General features: G+C 42.6%; 1 protein-coding gene across 1 annotated transcript in view; it reads left to right on the top strand.

Moving 5' to 3' along the window:
* Positions 1-18,953, top strand: part of LOC109905326 (tenomodulin-like) — a 105,110-nt gene extending 86,157 nt beyond the window's left edge. The window contains exons 4-7 of the mRNA XM_020502633.2: positions 3,764-3,871; positions 11,068-11,230; positions 11,732-11,838; positions 17,622-18,953. Coding sequence (XP_020358222.1) covers positions 3,764-3,871; positions 11,068-11,230; positions 11,732-11,838; positions 17,622-17,831 — 588 coding nt within the window. The 3' untranslated portion in view covers positions 17,832-18,953. The remainder of the gene's footprint in view (positions 1-3,763; positions 3,872-11,067; positions 11,231-11,731; positions 11,839-17,621) is intronic.
* The last annotated feature ends 284 nt before the right edge of the window (positions 18,954-19,237 follow it).

Here is a 19,237-nt window from a genome sequence, read left to right as displayed (position 1 = left end):
TCTCAGATATTCCAATATCCAAAGATTACATTGTTTATTGTTTACGGCATTAATCCTAGGTTGTCACGCCCTGGTCTTAGTATTTTGTGTTTTCTTTATTTATTTTGGTCAGGCCAGGGTGTGACATGGGTTTATTTTGTGTTGTGTTATGTATGGGGGTTTTTCATAGGTTTTGGGATTGTTGCTTAGTGGGGTTTTCTAGCATAGTCTATGGTTGCCTGAGGCGGTTCTCAATCAGAGGCAGGCGATTCTCGTTGTCTCTGATTGGGAACCATATTTAGGCAGCCATATTCTTTGAGTGTTTCGTGGGTGATTATTCCTGTCTCTGTGTTTGTTGTCACCAGATAGGCTCAGTCACTTTGGATTTTATTTTTTCATTGTTTTGGAAGAGAAGAGAACGAGCGCCATTCTGCTTGCGGAGATGGTGCAAAATACATCAACACAGTCGGTCCCTGGGATTGGGCTGGCCAACACGATTCGGTTTGCTTGGAAGGAAAAGGAGTTGGAGCCTTTAGGACGGGAAACTTTTGGAAGGATAATATTGATGGGGATTCTAAAGCTGACGGTGAAGGATGTATTTTGTTTCCAAGGCAACTCGTTGGAGGGAGCATACGACGTGGCACTATATACAGAGGAGAAACACGATGATATCCTGAGAAGGGCAAGAGCAGTGGGAGGTGAGAGGCCGATGAGCCACTATGAAATAACAAGCCTGGCGAAGAACAACTTTAGGGTTGTAACTGTCAACATTTACAATCCCTACGTTAAGGACGAAGAGGTGAGGGCCTTTCTGGGGAGATACATGGATAACGTCTCCTCAGCAAGGCACCTCAAAGACTCCCTTGGGTTTTGGAATGGGAGGAGAGGCTTCCAGGCCCTCCTCAGGGAGGACCCAAAGGGACATGGTGGCTACCTCCATCCTCCTGCTATGTTCTCCCTAGGGGCTGACAGGGGGACGTTGTTTTATGCACGTCAGCCCCCATTTTGCAGGCGCCATTTACGGCCACATTCGCTTCGTGCAGCACAAGAAAATGTAGGTTTTGTGGATCTGAGGAACACGAGGCGAGGGATTGTGACAAGCCTAAGGCGTGCCACGGGTGTGGCTCGTCAGCACACCTGTGGCGGGGGTGCCCGGACCTGTGGCGGGGGTGCCCATAATGATGTGCATTTTCTTTCTTTTCCGGTTGACCAACTCTGTTAATTATTGCATCACATCCCGAGATTGTCCTTTTCCTCTCTCTGTAGTGGTGCTCGCCATTACAGTAAAATAAACAGGGGCTCATCACAATAAAGTCAGGCGTAAACATTATACTTCTGTGTCGGCGACTGTTATTGTCGCGTTTTAAAGACAATTACAGACAAGAGGATTATGACCGGCTTCATATCGTGTCGTCGTGTGTGACCTCTAAAGACAAGTGGAATAGAACTTCCGTATTTCCCAGTTAAACGCTCATTTAAAGACGTCAGAAAGGTATTAGAGCTCTGCGCCATGTCGATGTAATTCAATTACGATCGAATCGAGTCCATTTTCATGCCACCACTTATCGTGATAAAATGTTAAGGCGAGCGTGGCCGGTGAAGATCCGGCACTCTATTCTCATACGCACATGAGTCTGGTAGCCCTAGAGATGGCACGAGTTACAATCTCATATGCTTTCGTGGGCTTTCAGACTTATTCCAGCAGAACTACTTAGTCAAACAGATAATTGCACACAAAGATAATTAACAGATATGTCTGCTTTGTTGAAATAGGCTTTCTCCTGTCGTCGTCAAACTGAAAAGGCCCTGCATTCCACAAGTTGGGGGCAGGATCATCAATGGAGCTGAAAAGAGTGGCTCTTCACTAGGCTGCACAGATTAAGAGAGTGACAGGAACCTATGACTGACTAATTCAGCGGGGGCAGCCTCCATAGAAACACTGGATGCATTCCAAATATCACCCTATGCCATATACAGTAACTTCAGAATGTATTCACACCCCTTGACCTTTTCTACATTTTGTTGTGTTACAAAGTGGGATTAAAATGGACTTGCATGTATTTTTTGGTGTGAACAATGTACACAAAATACTCTGTCAAAGTGGAAGAAAAAAATATGAATCATAAAACACTGATATATCTTGACTAGATAAATGTTCAGCCTCCGGAGTCAATACATGTTAGAATCACCATTGGCAGCAATTACAGCTGTGTCTTTCTGGGTGCGTCTCTAAGAACTTTGCACATCTGGATTGTACAATATTTGCACATGTATTATTTTAAAAAATCTTCAAGCTCTGTCAAGTTGGTTATTGATCATTGCTAGACAGCCATTTAAGTCTTGCCACAGAAGCCGAGGCCACTCAGGAACATTCAATGTCGTCTTGGTAAGCAACTCCAGTGTATATTTGGCCTTGTCTTTGCCGATGACAAGCATAACCATAACATGATGCAGCCACCACCATGCTTGAAAATTTGAAGAGTGGTACTCACTGATGAATTGTGTTGGATTTGCCCCAAACATAACATTTTGTAATCAGTACAAAAAGTTCATTGTTAATTTTGCAGTATTATTACTTTAGTTCCTTGTTGCAAACAGGATACATGTTTTGGAATATTTGTATTCTGTCAGGCTTCCTCTTTCACTCTGTCATTTAGGATAGTATTGTGGAGTAACTACAATGTCATTGAACCATCTTCAGTTTCCTCCTATTACAGCCATTAAACTCTGTAACTGTTTTAAAGTAACTGTTGATCTTATGGTGAAATCCTTAAGCGGTTTCCTACCTCTCTGGCAACTGAGTTAGGAAAGACGCCTGCGTCTTTGTAGTGACTGGGTGTATTGATACACCATCCAAAGTGTAATTAATAACTTCACCATGCTCAAAGGGATAGTAAATGCCTGCTTTTTTTAATCCATCAAGCAATAGGTGACCTTCTTTGCGAGGCTTTATAAGGTCCCTCAGTCACTGCTTGACTGAGGGACCTTGCAGATAATTGTATGTGTGGGGTACAAAAGATGAGGCAGTCATTCAAAAATCATGTTGAACACTATTATTGCACACAGTGAGTCAATTGAACTTATTATGTGTTATTATTATTATGCACATGTTTTATAAATATAATTTAGGCTTGCCATAACAAAGGGGTTGAATATTTATTGACTCAAGACATTTCAGCTTTTCATTTTTAATTAATGTTAAAAAAGAAATACAAACATAATTCCCATTTGATATTGTGGGGCATTGTGTGTAGGCTAGTGACACCTAATCTCAATTGAATCAATTCTAAATTCAGGCTGTATCACAACAACATGTGAAAAAAGTCAAGGGGTGTTAATGCTTTCTGAAGGCACTATCAAGGGAAAAGGGTGCCATTTGGGATGAAACTGCTGCTTCGCCCTAGGATATGTCGCTTGGCTTTCCTGCTTGAGATATCCTCTCTATCAAGTATTGTTTAGCCTGGATGAACCCCTCATTTTTTACTCAATCTCTTCTAAAAGTGAGGCTTGTGTTGTAGGAGATAAATTGTCTTTGAATGTGCTGTAATCTAGGAGGTAGAAAAAAGGTAGAAGGAGAAAAACAAAGAAAGAAACTCAAAAGGCACCCTCATTAGGTTTTAACTTCTGTTAGTTATTAAGAGCTTAGGTTTTTCTTCAAGAGACTGAAGAAACATTTAGAAAAATGATATCGCCCCATCGCCATGCTGTTCCACATCACAGACAAAATAATAAACGATACATATCAGAATTTTGTATTATTCCATCTCGCTTTTTCCGCTCAAAGGGAATCACAGGTATCCGGTTCGCCAAACATCAGAGGTGTTACATCAAGACCCAGACCAGGGAGCTTCCCAAAGTGACAGAGGTGGCGACCTTGAACACAGAGATACCGGTACAGTATGAATATCTGCATCTCTCTGACTCAATGTGTGTGTGTGTGTCTGTGTGTGTGTGTGTGTGTGTGTGTGTGTGGAGGAAAATATGTATTTTGCAGGGCTAGTAGGAATAAAACAGAGAAGAGGAGTCGGAGAGCTGCGCTCAAACACTCACCCTGACCTCCGCCCTCTCCCGCTGAAGTATAATCTCTGTCTCCAGCACACAGGAAACCGTCTGAAAGCTGCCCGCAAACCCACCAAACCCCCTTTGTGGATCACATCAAATGGTGTTTGCTGTCAATCTTGAACTAATATACATTTGTAATCATGCTCCTCCAAAGGCTTGACCAAAATAGCCCAAAGGGGTAAGTGTGAACGAGAACGTAAGAGAGGGATCTGAGGAAGAGGTATAAGCCATTAAAGGGTGCGTGCATTTCCTCGAGCGATTCATTTCACTTCTCCTGGCCTAAGAGCTGTAAAAGAAGTTCGGCAGATGAATGCCTCACAAAATATTTTCAGCCTCTACCATCCTCCACTCTCATTTACATTTTACCGATGGCAATTACCAGCTACATCGTTTAAAAAAATGTTTTTAAATGTTGCTCCATCGTCATGCCAAGTAAATCCCAGATATCCCTTTCTGACTTTAGGAACACAAGCTGTTTAGACGGAGAACCAGACTGCATCCCCTTCTCTGTCATCTTTTGAATGTCTGGTCCCTGTTTACAGATAGTAATTGTCCAGCCTCTTCTTTTGCACATTGTGAAACCTAATTCAACTTCTGTGGAATCAATTAGATAGGGGCGTTGGCTGTGGTGAGGAATAGACTGGGAAGAGAGAGGAGGAAGAGGGGCTCCAAAGGATAGTGAAAGATACTTGGTGTGTGATTAGAGCAAGGATGCACACACGCTTAATCTCACACACACATGAGCGTGCAGACACAGGTATATTCACACACAGGGTTAGCTCACAATCACACTGGATTAGTCAAGAACAAGTCCCCATAATAATATTATACTGGTACATAGCCTTTCTACTGTGGAAATGTCAAGTTATGCCACCCTACAGTACTGTGTATATGACACCCTTAAGTTTACTGTGCAGTGCATTTCTCAATCCAATTATGTGTTCATGGACTTGTTAACTATTAACACATTGTATATCTTATCAATGTATTTAATCATAATTTACTCATATTAACTACTAAATTAGCTCATACTAATTCATATACAGTTGAAGTCGGAAGTTTACATACACATAGGTTGGAGTCATTAAAACTAGTTTTTCAACCACTCCACAAATGTATTGACAACAAAAGGCATCTACTTTTTCCAACAATTGTTTACAGACAGATTATTTCACCTATAATTCACTGTATCACAATTCCAGTGGGTCAGAATTTTACATATACTAAATTGACTGTGCCTTTAAACAGCTTGGAAAATTGCAGAAAATGATGTCATGGCTTTAGAAGCTTCTGATAAGCTTATTGACATCATTTGATGTATTTCAAGGCCTACCTTCAAACTCAGTGCCTCTTTGCTTGACATCATGGGAAAATCAAAAGAAATCAGTCAAGACGTCAGAAAAAATATTGTAGACCTCCACAAGTCTGGCAAGTCTGGTTCATCCTTGGGAGCAATTTCCGAATGCCTTAAGGTACTACGTTCATCTATACAATCAATAGTACACAAGCATAAACACCATGGGACCACGCAGCTGTCATACTGCTCAGGAAGGAGACGCGTTCTGTCTCCTAGAGATGAACGTACTTTGGTGCGAAAAGTGCAAATCAATTCCAGAACAACAGCAAAGGACATTGTGAAGATGCTGGAGGAAACAGGTACAAAGTATCTATATCCAAAGTAAAACGAGTCCTATATCATCAGAACCTGAAAGGCCACTCATCAAGGAAGAAGCCACTGCTCCAAAACCGCCATAATAAAGTCAGACTACGATTTGCAACTGCACATGGTCTGATGAAACAAATATATAACTGTTTGGCCATAATGACCATCGTTAATGTTTGGAGGAAAAAGGGGGAGGCTTGCAAGGCGAAGAACACCATCGGAACCATGAAGCATGGTGGTGGCAGCATCATGTTGTGGGGGTGCTTTGCTGCAGAAGGGACTGGTGCACTTCACAAAATAGATGGCATCATGACAAAGAAAAATTATGTGGATATATTGAAGCAACATCTCAAGACATCAGTCAGGAAGTTAAAGCTTGGTCGCAAATGGGTCTTCCAAATGGACAATGACCCCAAGCATACTTCCAAAGTTGTAGCAAAATGGCTTAAGAACATCAAAGTCAAGGAATTTGAGTGGCCATCACAAAGCCCTGACCTCAAATCCCATAGAAAATGTGTGGGAAGAACTGAAAAAGCATGTGAGAGCAATGAGGCCTACAAACCTGACTCGGTTACACCAGCTCTGTCAGGAGGAAAAAATGTATAAAAACAATATGGGGATGAAGTAGGTAGATTGGGTGGGATATTTACAGATGAAATATAAATCTCAAGCTTCAGTGATTTTTGCCATTCGTTCCAGTCATTGGCGGCAGAGAACTGGAAGGAAAGGCGGCCAAAGGAGGTGTTGACTTTGGGGATGACCAGTGAGATATACCTGCTGGAGCGCGTGCTACGGGTGGGTGTGGTTATCGTGACCAGTGAGCTGAGATAAGGCGGGGCATTACCAAGCATAGACTCATAGATGACCTGGAGCCAGTGGGTTTGGCGATGAATATGTAGCGAGTGCCAGCCGACTAGAGCATACAAGTCGCAGTGGTGGGTGGTATAAGGGACTTTGGTGACAAAACGGAAGGCACTGTGATAGACCGCATCCAGTTTGCTGAGTAGAGTATTGGAAGCTATTTTGTAAATGACATCGCCGAAGTCGAGGATTATTAGGATAGTCAGTTTTATGGAGGGTATGTTTAGCGGCGTGAGTGAAGGAGGCTTTGTTATGAAATAGAAAGTCGATTCTAGATTTAATTTTGGATTGGAGATGTTTAGTATGAGTCTGGAAGGAGAGTTTAAAGTCCAGCCAGACACTTAGGTATTTGTAGTTGTCCACATATTCTAAGTCAGAACCGTCCAGAGTAGTGATGCTAGTCGGGCGGGCGGGTGCGGGCAGCGAACGGTTGAAAAGCATGCATTTGGTTTTACTAGCGTCTAAGAGCAGTTGGAGGCCACGGAAGGGGTGTTGTATGACATTGAAGCTCGTTTGGAGGTTAGTTAACAGTGTCCAAAGAAGGGCCAGATGTATACAGAATGGTGTCGTCTGCGTAGAGGTGCATCAGGGAATCACTCGCAGCAAGAACGACATTGTTGATATATACAGAGAAAAGAGTCGGCCCAAGAATTTAACCCTGTGGTACCCCCAAAGAGACTGCCAGAGGTCCGGACAACAGGCCCTCCGATTTGACACACTGAACTCTGTCTGAGAAGTAGTTGGTGAACCAGGCGAGGCAGTCATTTGAGAAATGTTACAACCGTGTGAACCACAGAGTGGTTAATTAAAAACAAAACAGCTTATGCTGCTGCTCAGCTCATCCAAGCTGCGGGCTATGTGAATGTGGGCTCAGTGGTGGACGTCTGGGGCCTCAGATTCTCAGAGGTGAGGTGAAAACAATGTAGCCGGTGAGGGATCTGCGAGTGGCTGATAAGGAAATAAAGCACCCGGGGAGTAGAACCAGGTGACAAACATGAATTGTTTGCCGCCGGTATCTTCGGCCATTTTCACTTTGCTCCTCGTATGAAATAATCCCTGAGCCTCCCCTAGTTTCCCTCCAGTCTTGAAGCTGATGAAATTCCTGTTGTCCTCCTCCTTCAGACAGTAGAATAGTGTGTTATTGGATCTCTTCTTCCTCCTCAGGGTAACCACTTAATATGTATTGCCACAACCAACCTAGCTGGCAAGGAAACCTCCCACTCAGATAAAACACAAACAAATGCCAAACAATGCATGGAAAAACAACACATTCTTGGAATTATATGTAGGTAGGTAAATGTAATTTGACTAAAACAAAAAGTTGTGTGTCATTTTGAACATGCGGAGCACTCACATTATTAAAAGTGTGGGTAACACTTTACTTGACACCCAGCGTCATAACACATCATAACATGTCATGTGTCATAGCTGCTGACATAACTTGTTATAATATGGTCATAAAACACTGTCATGACAGATATATTTACACCTGTTGTGACATATAGGGTTATTTTACGGCTGGTTATGACAGCTACATAAGAGTGTCAAAACCCACAAAACCTACCACACAAGGCAAAACATTCCATTACACCATAGCTTATGTCGCAACATTGTTATACAAATTTATTTTTTTGACCATGTGAAATTATCATTGTAATTGGCACACATTGATGTCAGACATGCACCTACCCCAATGCTCTGTTGCTAATGACTAGGTTAAATGCAGGAGCAGATATCAGGAGCAGGTCAAGAAACACTCTTTCTGACTGATGACTGATAAATGATTGAAGTCGGAAGTTTACATACACCTTAGCCAAATACATTTAAACTCAGTTTTTCACAATTCCTGACATTTAATCCTATATTTATATTTTATTCCTAGTATAAAGTCCCTGTCTTAGGTCAGTTAGGATCACCACTTTATTTTAAGAATGTGAAATTTCAGAATAATAGTAGAGAGAATGATTTATGTCAGCTTTTATTTATTTCATCACATTCCCGGTGGGTCAATTATTATTTGGTAGTATTGTCTTTAAATTGTTTAACTTGGGTCAAACGTTTCGGGTAGCCTTCCACAAGCTTCCCACAATAAGTTGGGTTAATTTTGGCCCATTCCTCCTGACAGAGCTGGTGTAACTGAGTCAGGGTTGTAGCCTCCTTGCTCGCACATGCTTTTCCAGTTCTGTCCACAAATTTTCTATAGGATTGAGGTCAGGGCTTTGTGATGGACACTCCAACCCTAACACTTAAGCCATTTTGCCAAAACTTTGGAAGTATGCTTGGGGTCATTGTCCATTTGGAAGACCCATTTGCGACCAAGCTTTAACTTCCTGACTGATGTCTTGAGATGTTGCTTCAATATGTCCTCATCATTTTCCTACCTCATGATGATCTATTTTGTATATGATTATTATATGATTATTGATTATTATTGATTATTATTATTATATTATATTATTATATTATATTATTATATGATTATAATGGTCAAAATGCCTCTTGATCGTCTCAAAGTGTATTTTCTTAATCCAAGTGAAGTGACACAGAATGGTCATAATGCTTCATGACAGTGTCATAACGTGTATTTTCTTTTAAATATGATGAAAAAACATGACTGAAGAGAATTAATTACAACAACAAAAAATGATTTAAGACGAACTTTCAAACAAAAGGAATCTTCTTGGCAGGGAAAAAACTATTTTGAATAAATGTTGGTTTTTACACTCTTATGTAGGTGTCATTACCAACCATAAAATAGTGCAACATGTCACAACAGGTATAAATATATGGGTCATGACATTGTTATGTCAAGTAAAGTGTTACCAAAATGTGCCATGGCTTTATCCAGGGTCTTATGGTGTCATGAGAAAATATTCATTGATCAATGACAAACACAATTGACCTACAGTATGAGCTTGAGTCACAAAGTTGCACCCTTAAGACATTATAGCTATAGTGAATAAATAATTTGTCTGACATCTAATACAAAATATCTTTACTTAAGCAATGTCCAATATTAGATACAAGAGAGCTTCATTTATGATATAACTGCATCATAAAATCATTATCGTCTTTGTACTTGTCAATTGGTCTTTTTAAATCACTATTCCACACTAGCCGTGATGAACTTAAATATTTCCCAGAGAGCGGGCTCCCTTTGCAACTTATTGGTCTTGTGTCTCAGCTGCAAAGTAAAAGTCCTATTACAGTGCTCTGTGTCGTGACCTCCATTTCCTAATTTCGGGAAGGTTTCTTTAGTTGCTCCTCTTCAGCGGTTCTGCAGTCCAATTAGAGAGGTCTGTTTGTGTTTCCTGGCCTTCATTTTAATTTCTGTAGTTCAGGAGGAGCGAACGCCGCCAGAGTCCCCCTAGTCCTCCTCTGAGTCGTCATTAGCTTAGCCCGATCCAGACCAGGCTAAAAATGAGCTGGAAAAAAAGAGTGAGAGCAAACTGTCAAAGGCTTGACTGCTTGTCTAAGAGCAAACTAGCACTTGAGTGGCCACGCCGCTAAGCTAGGTATTCATCTGGCCGGAATGGGGTGCGAGTTCATCTCCGCAGGCTCATTGATGTCATGTCACTTCACAACAAACAGTTACAGCGAGACTGTAGCGCAGAGCGTAAATTAGAATAAAGTGAGAATCAGCGAGGGGTGAGAAGGGAAAGGAGGGAGAGTCGAGAGTGCACAACCTAATATAAATGATACCGGCTCCAACCATAGCCCGGGGATCCTACATCAAGATCAACTAATGTGCAATTAAGCTTCAGACTAGGAGAGAATCACCTTGTAAAAACATTTGTCAAGTAAACTGTTTTGCTGTTCTCTCCAGCTGCTAATTAACGAGGCACTGGGAAGAGGGGTTTGTTTGCCGACGTATTTACATATACATAAAGAAACACATCAGGCACGGTAGTGGAATGCGGCATTGCCAAAGCCCCTTTTATACATCTCTTAGATAGCAGTGACACGTATTCCCTGTCATTAAGCACTAATAGTTTACTTTACAGCTCATGAACTACAGTATAAACAAATTAAGCATGTCGCTAGTGCTGTGAGCTGAATGCGGTATTAAGGGGATGTGTGAGGGAAGAGGACGCTATGCTTTATTATTGTGTCTGTCGGATTTAACGATATTGCAGCCTTTCGTGGCACAATAAAGTAGAAAGCACTACAAAGTCGTTTTCAAAGTCAAATCTATGCCCGTTGTTGGATTCTTGTGTTGTTGTTGTCAGGGAGAAAGGGCGAGGAGGAAGTCCAGGCTAGAGGGAGTCAGCAGGAAGCAGGAAGTGGCGCTACTCCCGGTGGGCAATAAGGGGTGGTGAATAAAAGGACGTGGCCAGGGCTTGTGTGCTGTGGCTCTGGGAAGAGGGAGCTGAGAATGAAGAGGGCATAGAACTGAGGGTGTGTGTGTGTGTGTGTGTGTGTGTGTGTGTGTGTGTGTGTGTGTGTGTGTGTGTGTGTGTGTGTGTGTGTGTGTGTGTGTGTGTGTTTCCTCTCCCTGGCAGGTGGGCAACACGGAGGGCATGGACATGCAGGTAGTTGGGGACTCCCAGGTGTGGGTGCCTGCTGAGGAGCCCATCGCTAACCCAGCTTTCCTCTTCAACTCCAAGATCTGGGAGATATGCCAGGAGCTACCCATCTACTGGATCCATCCCTCCCCCATAACAGGTACACGGTCACCGGTGTCTCTCCACCCCTCTCCTCTCTCATTCTCGCAGCACTTTGAAAATGGTGGGATGAGAGATTGTTTTTGTAAAGTTGTATACTGATTGTAAAAATATGTTTTAGGCTTCTTTTTAGCGACCAGAAAAAGATGTCTACCTGGTTGTAATCTGGTTATCTGACCGTATAACAACCAAAATATGACATTGTTCCCAAGCACCTTGACGTTATTATAAAAAGACATCTTACCTGGTTGTAATCTGGTTATATGCTCTATTCAACCAGAATGGCATCATTATGACATCCCATGCCAGATTTTCTGTACTTTGTACACTGCAGCAGTTTAAAGAATGGTAAGCCTCGCAGAAAAACAGCCAGATTCATTTACAGTAGAAGGCAAGCTATTTTCCTTCAGATCGCCTCAAACAGGAGAAAAAAATAGGTTTCTGCTGTGATCTGGTAAAGTACATCAACAGCTGTTCTGTGTACTTCCTCCTTTTGGTGCAGATGCTGAGTTCCACCAGGTGGAGGATGATGAGGACATTCCTGATGCTGAGGTCGGAGGTCACCGCGTCGCCCGTGACATCCTGGACCAGGTTCCTGTCAACGACTATGTACGTACTGTACTGGGGCTGCATCTGAAATGGAACCATATTCCCTACTGTATATCATGCACTTGGTCAAAAGTATACTGAACAAAAATATAAACGCAACATGCAGCAATTTCAAAGATCTTGCTGAGTTACTGTACATTTAAGGAAATCAGTCAATTGCAATAAATTCATTATGCCCTAATCTATGACTGGGCATTGACACAGCCATTGGTGGGCCTGGGAGGGCATAGGCCCACCCACTTGGGAGTCAGGCCGACCCATTGGAGAGTCAAGCCCAGCCAATCACAATGAGTTTTTCCCCACAAAAGGGCTTTATCACAGACAGAAATAAAACATTGGTTGCGGCTTATGATAGAGAAATGAACATTCAATTATCTGGCAACAGCTCTGGTGGACATCTCTGAAGTCAGCATGCCAATTGTACGCTCCCTCAAAACTCCCTCTGTGGTGTTGTGTGACAAAACTGCACATTTTAGAGTGGCCTTTTATTGTCCCCAGCACAAGGTCCACCTGTGTAATGATCATGGTGTTTAATCAGCTTCTTGATATGCCACACCTGTCAGGTGGATGGATTATCTTGGCAAAGGAGAAATGCTCACTAACAGGGATGTAAACAAATATTTGCACAGAATCTAAGATATAAGCTTTTTTGTGTATGGAACATTTCTGTTGATCTTTTATTGCAGCTCATGAAACATGGGACCAACACTTTACTTGTTGCATTTATATTTTTGTTCAGTATATATATAGGGCCTATACACTGAGATTACAACAATTAAAACTTCTTATGGTATAGGGGATGCTTGCGCCCCACTCTGCCAAAAGCCAGGGAAAATGCAGCGCGGCAAATTCAAATAAATTATATAAAAATCTAACTTTCATTAAATCACACATGTAAGATCCTCAATTAAAGCTACACTCGTTGTGAATCCAGCCAACATGTCAGATTTTATAAAGGCTTTTCGACAAAAGCATAAGAAGCTATTATCTGGTGATACCATGCAAATGTGCATGCTCAAACTGTCAGAAACAGACTCCATGAGGGTGGTATGAGGGCCCGACATCCACAGGTGGGGGTTGTGAAACTGAAAACAAGTTCCTAAGAAATATCGTTTGCCAATGAGACCTCACTGAACAGACAGAGACCTAAAAATAAAATTCTGAACGGTTAGTCCTCCGGGTTTTGCCTGCTACATAAGTTCTGTTATACTCACAGACATGATTCAAACAGTTTTAGAACCTTCAGAGTGTTTTCTATCCAAATCTACTAATAATATGCATATCTTATATTCTTGGCATGAGTAGCAGGAAGTTGAAATTGGGCACGCTATTTATCCAAAAGTGAAAATGCTGCCCCCTATACCTTAAGAAGTTAATAACACCTGCTCTTTCCATGACTTAGACTGACAAGGTGAATTCAGGTGAATGCTATGATCCCTTATTGATGTCACTCGCTAAAATTCCTTATTGATTACAGGTTAAAGAAGGATTTTTATGTCTTGAAACAATTGAGACATGGGTTGTGTGTGTGTACCATTCAGAGGGTGAATGGGCAAAACAAAAGATGCATTTGAACGGGTTATGGTATTAGGTGCCAGGAGCATCGGTTTGTGTCAAGAACTGCAACGCTGCTGGGTTTTTCATGCTCAACAGTTTCCCATATGTGTCAAGAATGGTCCACCACCGAAAGGACATCCAGCGAACTTGACACAACTGTGGAGCATTGGAGTCAACATGTGCCAGCATCCCTGTGGAATGCTTTTGACACCTTGTAGAGTCCATGCCCCGGCGAACTGAGGGCAAATGGGGGGGTGCAACTCAATATTAGGAAGGTTTTCCTAATGTTTGATATACTCTGTGTATACAGTAGTTCACTACTTTTGACCTAGTGGATGCACACCAAGACCACACTAGGAGATACGAGCCACGGTGGTGCCTAGTTCTCCTTCGTTTCTTTGTGCATGGAAATCGCTCGTTAATTGATGCTGACTTTCATGGCATAAAACGGACTTGTGTTTGTGTACCACAGGGCATAGAAATTGCTCTATATATCTGTTTAAATGCACTTGCCTTGCTTAAGACTCCCTTAATGTCTCTCCATTACTGGAGAGGAATATCTAGCCTTCAAAGGCAGCAACTTTTTCCCTACAGTCTCAGCTGGAGCCTTTCTTGTCTTTTTTCATGCGAAGGCAGGCATCTAGCGACGTACAAAGCAGCGCTCCCAAGGACACTCATTGCTGAATAGATAGCCTACATTTATTAATTATGCCTTAATTATCAAGTCAAGAAAGAAAAGAGTCTAGAGGCCAAAATGCCATATCATGTGCATATGAGCAGCTTAGTACTCTATGATTAATTATCCTTGACACACACGTACACGCAAAGGTAAACATACATACTGGACACACGCACAGACAGCACAGTCAGGTGGGCCAGCATGCACGCACACACACCACAGCCATAATATTAACATTTATCAGGCTGGGCCCCGAAATACCTGCCTGCCTCCATGCACTCTCCTCCTATCCACCTCTCCTCCTCTATTCCTCTCCTCCACTCTGCTCATCCTCTATGGCTGCAGCTGCAATGCTATGTCCTGTAATTAAAGCATATCAGGAGATGAAACTCGCTCCCCCTTTTTAAAGTAATACTGTACATAGCTAAAGCTCACACATATCAGTGTTTGTGGGCCCGGAAAATAACAAAGGCCTTTGTGACCAACGGAGGGGAGGCGATTCTGACCCCAGCACCCCTCCACCTGATCTGGCCTCCACCGTGGCCCCTTGCCTGTCCGCCACTGGAGCCCCTGATTTCGTATTTACGCGAGTTATTTCGGTGCGGCCTGACTTTTTCTTTTTCAACCAGTGACAGAGTATCAGTGACAGAGGTGGGTAGATATATGGGGCCAACCTATAGCCAGGGCTGCCACGGTGGAGCATCCGCATGGCGCTGAGGCAGCGGCCCTGGATATCTCTCCAACTGAATAACTATCATCCAACATCGCTGGAGGAGCCGCATCACTGTCCTTGACCTAGATAGGGGAAGGATAAGCCTTCAAATATGATTGGGCAGCGGGGCTCAGTCGGTCAACCCAGCACTCACATGTTCTGGGCGGGTTTTGGGCCGGTTGGAGGTTGGCGGTTAGATGGTTGGTGGTGGGCCATCGTGTGACACGGTACCTCTGCCCAGCCCTCTTTGGCATCCAAAGCTAGCATTGAAACAACACGGCTTCCTATGCATGAGTGGGCAGTGATGGTTCACAGAAAACCGAGGGTAAACAGAGGCTGTAAATACCTCCTCTGCTCCCTGAGCATAAGCTACACCAAACCGTAAACAGTTACTGCCTGGGCCTGTGTGGTTCAGCTGGTAAGAGCATGGCGAGTGGTGCGAATGATGCCAAGGTCGTGGGTTCATGTCCCACATACTGTATACCTACTAAAAATGTATGCAAGTTGCTTTGGATAAAAGCTAAGTGGCATATTTTACTAATATGTTTAATATTACATTTCCCCTTGAGTTTAACCATTAGAGGTTTCACCCTTGCCTGCATAATGAGAAAATGTGGCTTTTCATGTGGATGATGAGACCACACAATTAGCGTTGGGAGTACAAAGCAGTACCTGCTTCATATTCGTCGTCGCGTCTTGATTCTCTTCCTCCTTATTATTGAATAACTGACTGAAAGTTTTCAACTTGACAGACTGATCAAACCTCTGATACGATGTTATGTGTGAGGTGCCGTTTCGGTGTGTGTCAAAAATCCGACGGAGTCGAGGGTAATGACTTTTACCCATGGTTAATGTTGCTTGATTGTGACGAGCGCAGATTTCCCAGGGTGCCCCATTCCGATCACCGTTGAAGAGGGGAATTTAAAGCCAAAATTATTAATATATGCTTTAAAAAAGGATGCCTCTGATTAATTTGTCTCAGACGTACAATGCCAACCGATTGTCTGTTTGTTTTTGTAATGACCCATTATTTGAATAAATATATTTCCCTTAATTTTCCCTAACTGAAGCTCTGGATTTGGATTTCATACCGTCACAGTTTTAGCTGTGAGGCGGCTGACAAGATTATTGTCTATGTTGTTTCCATAATAGATTGTTGCCTCGCAGCTGATGACTCTAAACTTGACTAAAATCATCCATCAGTAATTGCCCACCAGCCTATGTCAGAGTCGTAAATCAAACACACCTTTTGCATATCATCTTTTTTTTTCTTTCTGAGTTGTTAGTCCCCCATGTTAGGAGTATGCAATGTTAGTCCATTTATCATCTGTGACAGCAGTTGTGATGGCTGATTCGTGATTTGAATCCTACTTATATTTGTATTTATTAGGCTGGCTCCAAAAGTTATGGGAGCCTGAATGTAGCTTAACGCCAGCCACAAACACAAGAGTCCACAACATCTGTGAGACCCTGGGCCATTTAGTGGATTTTGTTTGTCTTCTGTTATGAAAGGCTGACTCATAAGGAAAGCATCAGGTAAAGTCCGAAGGGGGGACAATTGGTCTCTTTCATCAAAGCTATTTAACCAGACAGTGCTGGATTGTCTCTGAAGTTTGAGTCAAATTCACTCAATACAGGAGATTGAAAACGTTGTCAAATGCATGTATCTGTGCAGCTCTGGGAGGGCTTTAAGTGGCACTTCTCTGAGTCCAATTCAGAATTGCCCTCGATCAAAGGCATGGCACTCAGCCCTAACTCTGTCTGGAGAGGGCACGGGACCCGGGGGACTGGCACAATAGAAAAAGCCAAGGGCCATTAATTCTTCCCAATTTACCTTTCGTTTGGGTTTCATTTGGCCCTTATATTAATTCACACCCATTCGGCGCGAGCAAATAAAAGAATCCTTGTTAGTCGATCATTACTTTCCTAATTGCTTTAGGAATGTGCCATCCACTTAAAGTCAAGGTCAGGGGGAGGGCGCCCAAGATGAAGAGCCTCTCATTTGTAGGCTCTAATGGAGGGGTGGCGGCCATTTTGGCTCAGCTCGCATGGGTCACAGCAGGGGGAGTGGGAGGTCAGAGATGAAAAAAAATACTGTAAATTTCCCAGTAAACGGCAGTGTCAGTCACTTTGATTGAATATAGCCCTGGGACAAAGGGGCCGAGGACTCTGGGATGTGAGATGGAGCTTGGAAAGAGTAATGCTACCACTGACATAACAGAAAGGTCAAGGGTATTATATCATGTTTTATGCTCCCGGATCGAGGCGGCCCCGCTTTCCAATGCTATCTTGATCCGTGTGTCACGGTCGAGCGTGGAACCATTTTGACCGTTCATTTCCTTGGACATCGATTTTGATCTTTCTCTTCTGTTTAGTTGCTTCATAGCTTTTTTCTGACCAACGACTGAAGCGAGAACATCGAGTCACCCAATCAAATCCTCTGTCCTGACTGTCCCTGCTCTGGGAGTGCTGCTATTCATCATGTGTGTGACCCTACTTTTGTGTTCTTCACAGGGAAAAGAAAAGGAGATTGATTTTGCTTGATAAATATTTAATTTAAAGTATAAGTGCAGACCTTACTGAACAAAAAATTCTAAAGCCAAAAGAAAGAGAAACATTTAGCACTTAATTTTCGAATAAGGAGCTACCTCAGAAGAATAAACCTTGCCAGTGCGGTGTAGGCATTCCACACTCCACCTATACTTCCAATTAAATGTTCTCAAGATCGCTGTGTGTCTTTCTCTCTCCCTGGCTCTCCTTTCTTTGTATCACCTGCCCTTTGAAGCACTTCATTTCTTTCCTTCCTTTCATCGACTTGCCACTTGTCCTTCACAGAGAGACATTGGAGTTGAGCTGGATAACCGTCTAGATGACCGTGGCTACTGCTGCCAGCACTGTCGTCGTGGTTACCGCTATTGCCAGCGCTACTATGAGCCACTGGGGGGTTTTAACCCCTACCCGTACTACTACCAAGGAGGACGTGTCATCTGTCAGATCATTATGCCCTGCAACTGGTGGATCGCCCGTATGCTCGGGAGGATATGATTGGATGGTCAAACTGGATTCACTATGTTTCAGCTCACATGATAGGTGCATTCATGTTAGGCTGGATTTACACCACACGAGGCGTAGCGTCCCAGCAAACACTTTGTGACTTCACCATGTACAACACAGACTTTGGTGCTTGCCAGAATTTGTAATAACTCTACACAAGCATCAGTTACGTTTTGCTAAGGCGAATGCTTGGTGGTGTGTAAACCCAGCCTAGGCCCACCCAAGGCACCAGGTGGGTGGCGTTCGCACATTTGAGTGCACACTCAGCCCAACTGGTGCGCTTGGTGAGGTAAAACGAATGCAACCCTTGCTACTCCCCAATCGCTATTCCAAAGCCTTTGTGATAGCAAAACATTTATAGTACACAACTGTAATCCATCCTGTCTCAAAAATAAGCTAATTGACTGGCAGTCTTGTCTTCAGTCTAAATTGAGTTTTGGGAGCGTCTGGGCGATATCTCTGAGATCTCCTGAGCTGTTACATTGTGAATGTTTACCTAGCCATCAAATTCTGGTTGTGTGGCCTTGTTGTGTCTGTGCACTGAAGTGCAATTTTGCGTTCAACATGTTTTCAATCAAAGTGCTACGTTTGGCTGTTTCTCTCATTGCTGCATTTCTTTCTCATTTAATTTTCCTCTTTATGTTTATTATAGGTGGCATGTAACCAACATTCTTTTGCTTGTGGAGCAGACCTGGGTTTAAATAGTATTAGATTTCTATCAAATACTTTGAGCGCTTGATTGAGCCTTCCTGGAGTGACAGATAGGGAATGGTTTGCACTTTTTGGACTATCCCAGTGGTGTGCCATATAATCTCAGTCAAACACAGCTTAAGTATTTAACAAAAAAATATATTTGAACCCAGGTCTGCTTTGAAATATGATAACCAATGATGTATATAGAACTGTAGCCTGCTCACTCTGTCAACCCTTTCTAGGTTGAACAAAAATAACATAAATCCTTTTTTTGTGAATTATGTATTTTGACTATTGTTACCACAGTTAGCATGTTACCTTGAAATAGTGTTTATTGTATGGATGAGGCATGCAAAAACCCTGTTTTTACTATCAGAATGAGTCTACTAATTATAATAAAGCAATAGCTATATACATGTATATGTGTCACAACCGTGTGTAGAGGAGGAGCAAGGCACAGCGGAGGTTGAGTTCCACATCTTTATTTCTAGTGAAACTAGTGAAAACAATAAAAGAAAGAAAGGCTGAAACGTGACTAAGTGGTGCACATGCACCGACACAAAACAATATCCCACAAACACAGGTGTGAAACAGCTACTTAAATATGATCCCCAATTAGAGACAACGATTACCAGCTGCCTCTAATTGGAAATCATACAAATCACCAACATAGAAAATAAACTTAGAATACCACATTGAAATAA

The sequence above is a fragment of the Oncorhynchus kisutch genome, linkage group LG15 (assembly GCF_002021735.2).
Source record: "Oncorhynchus kisutch isolate 150728-3 linkage group LG15, Okis_V2, whole genome shotgun sequence".
NCBI lineage: Eukaryota > Metazoa > Chordata > Actinopteri > Salmoniformes > Salmonidae > Oncorhynchus > Oncorhynchus kisutch.
This window is presented reverse-complemented; position numbering and strand designations above follow the sequence as displayed.